The 1856-nt window shown below is 34.1% G+C and overlaps 1 protein-coding gene across 1 annotated transcript in view; it reads left to right on the top strand.

Annotated features, from left to right (window-relative positions):
• The window catches only part of LOC107703225 (talin-2-like), a 175722-nt gene that overhangs the window by 109293 nt on the left and 64573 nt on the right, over positions 1-1856 (top strand). Inside the window, exons 16-17 of the mRNA XM_016505777.1 lie at positions 709-917; positions 1198-1296. Of these exons, the coding sequence (XP_016361263.1) occupies positions 709-917; positions 1198-1296 (308 nt within the window). The remainder of the gene's footprint in view (positions 1-708; positions 918-1197; positions 1297-1856) is intronic.

Genomic DNA, 1856 nt, shown 5'->3' on the forward strand with positions numbered 1-1856 from the left:
TGAAATGAGACGTGATGTTGTTTTGTTTGTTTTTTAAAAAAAAATGGTTTAGGAAAAGTCAAGTAAATTTTATCTATTTTTATTGTGCATAATTTCCAAGCTGTATGTGTTATTTTAGTATTATTAATATACTAATACAGTTTTAATTAAAATTTTGAATTAATTTTATTTTTATATTCTCAGTTTTCATTTAAATTTTAAGTTTGTGAATTTTTTTTCTTTAATTTTAGCTTTTTCATTTTTTATTTTTTATTTCTATATATCTTAGATTTTTTTAGTTTTTAGTTTATTATATTTTAGCTTATTTATTTCAGTTAGTTGTCGAGGCATCATTACTCATTTTTGTTGTAGATTAACATTTTCATCTAATAGTAATGTTATTTTATTTCAGTTTTATTTCAATTCCTGAAAATTATTTTTAATAGTTTTAGTTTCAGTTAACAATAACAGCACTTGTCGTGTTATGCAGGAATTGTGAAATTATGATTTAATTGTGTGTATTTAAGAGACATAAATAATAGATATGTAATTATCCTTAGCAATACAGAAGAGTGCCTTTTTAATCCAGAAATATAACAAAAAATATAATTTCCACCACCTTTATTTCCAGAATGTGTGAATAATTACTGGCAGTGTGTTTCTGTTTTGAAGTGAACTATAACTTTAAATCTCTCACTCCTTGTCCATTTCTTTCTCCAATCCTTCCAGGTGACCCTACAGACACGGATTACACCTCCGTGGGCTGCGCCATCACCACCATCTCCTCCAACCTGACCGAGATGTCCAAAGGGGTGAAGCTCCTGGCGGCTCTGATGGAGGACGAGGTGGGCAGCGGGCAGAATCTAATGGGGGCAGCCCGGACCCTCACAGGGGCCGTTTCTGACCTGCTCAGAGCCGTGGAACCAGCTTCTGGAGAGGTGACGAATGCAAGCACGCAAACCCCTCGACCACTTCACATCTAATCCGCCAATAACGCACTGCTGTTTACAGGCGGATTTCATAATGAACTCGTTAAGCCGTGTTTTTCCTTCCTGGTTTGCAGTCCCAATCTGTTTACTTGTTTGGCTTGCGCTAGACAGAGTAATTGTAGTGGGGTGCAGAGCTGATAGACAGGATGTGATTAGCCGTGTTTTGAGTTCTGAGACATTGCGGTGGCAGTACAAGGGTCATTTCTTATGTGCCAATATCACCCCACAGCCCAGACAGACGGTGTTGAGCGCGGCGAGCAGCATCGGCCAGGCCAGTGGAGATCTTTTGAAACAAATGGGAGAAGGAGAAACTGACGAGAGATTCCAGGTGTGTCTTTTTTCTGGAATAGAGCACAATAGTGAATGCAGAAGTATCTTTCCCATTTACAGCATTGCGAACATTGATTCAAAGCAAAAATCTATATGAAAATAAATTAAAAGAAATTCATCCTTATGTTGTTCCAAACCTGTATGACTTGCTTTCTTCACAAAATGAGATGTTCTGAGGAATGTTCATATTCGTCATCCAGTATGAACAACGTTCAACACTATTTTCCATACAGTGAAAGTAGTTTGATTTAAATTTTTTTGAAGTCATTTAATTTGTTTTTGCAAGTCTCTTATGCTCACCAAGGATACATTAATATAAAAAGAAAATTATACTGTAAAAACAGTGATATGAAGTATTTTTTTATTTTAATATATTTTAAAGTATCATTTATTAATGTGATGACAAAGCTGAATTTTCAGCAGGCATTCTTTTGTCCCAAAACGAGGGACAGTAATGTAAATATTTTATTTTATACAGTAAATATTTAAACAATTTGTGATGATTTGAATTGAAAATGCATTCATAAAAGAGAGAAAAAAGTATTTATTTATATACAT

Source organism: Sinocyclocheilus anshuiensis, unplaced genomic scaffold, assembly GCF_001515605.1.
Source record: "Sinocyclocheilus anshuiensis isolate Anshui unplaced genomic scaffold, SAMN03320099.WGS_v1.1 scaffold1597, whole genome shotgun sequence".
Classification (NCBI taxonomy): domain Eukaryota; kingdom Metazoa; phylum Chordata; class Actinopteri; order Cypriniformes; family Cyprinidae; genus Sinocyclocheilus; species Sinocyclocheilus anshuiensis.